We start from the raw sequence: 351 nt of genomic DNA on the forward strand, positions 1-351 counted from the left end.
TATTGACCGTTGCAATGAACTCTCAAGAATATGTAAGATCTAGATCACTGTATTTGAATTGTTTTCTTTTTCAGCTATAACTGTGATTCAGATATACTCAATGACACCAAGTCATGTCACATTCAACGTATGATTCATTTCATTCAGCGGTGTTGTGATGAAGAGCAAGGCTCAAATTCCGACGGAGGCAGGTCGTCCGATTATTCAATAACAAATGGAGATTTGTCGAGTACGAATGTATCAACGCATCAGACTCCACCAGTTAGCAGAACGTTACATCCAAGGTCTAGTAATAAGTGAGTTTACCTTCTCCCCTCTTTCTCAGCTCTCATGGATCTTCAAGGAGGAATT

At 39.6% G+C, this 351-nt stretch overlaps 1 protein-coding gene across 1 annotated transcript in view; it reads left to right on the plus strand.

The window, feature by feature from the left end:
• LOC103523639 (ubiquitin carboxyl-terminal hydrolase 3-like) overlaps positions 1 to 301 on the plus strand; it is a gene marked incomplete at its 5' end in the record, with an annotated part of 10,212 nt that extends 9,911 nt beyond the window's left edge. Inside the window, one exon of the mRNA XM_008488667.2 lies at positions 75 to 301. Coding sequence (XP_008486889.2) covers positions 75 to 300 — 226 coding nt within the window. The remainder of the gene's footprint in view (positions 1 to 74) is intronic.
• Between the last annotated feature and the right edge of the window lie 50 nt (positions 302 to 351).

Source organism: Diaphorina citri, unplaced genomic scaffold, assembly GCF_000475195.1.
Source record: "Diaphorina citri unplaced genomic scaffold, Diaci psyllid genome assembly version 1.1 scaffold30764, whole genome shotgun sequence".
In the NCBI taxonomy this organism is placed as follows: domain Eukaryota; kingdom Metazoa; phylum Arthropoda; class Insecta; order Hemiptera; family Psyllidae; genus Diaphorina; species Diaphorina citri.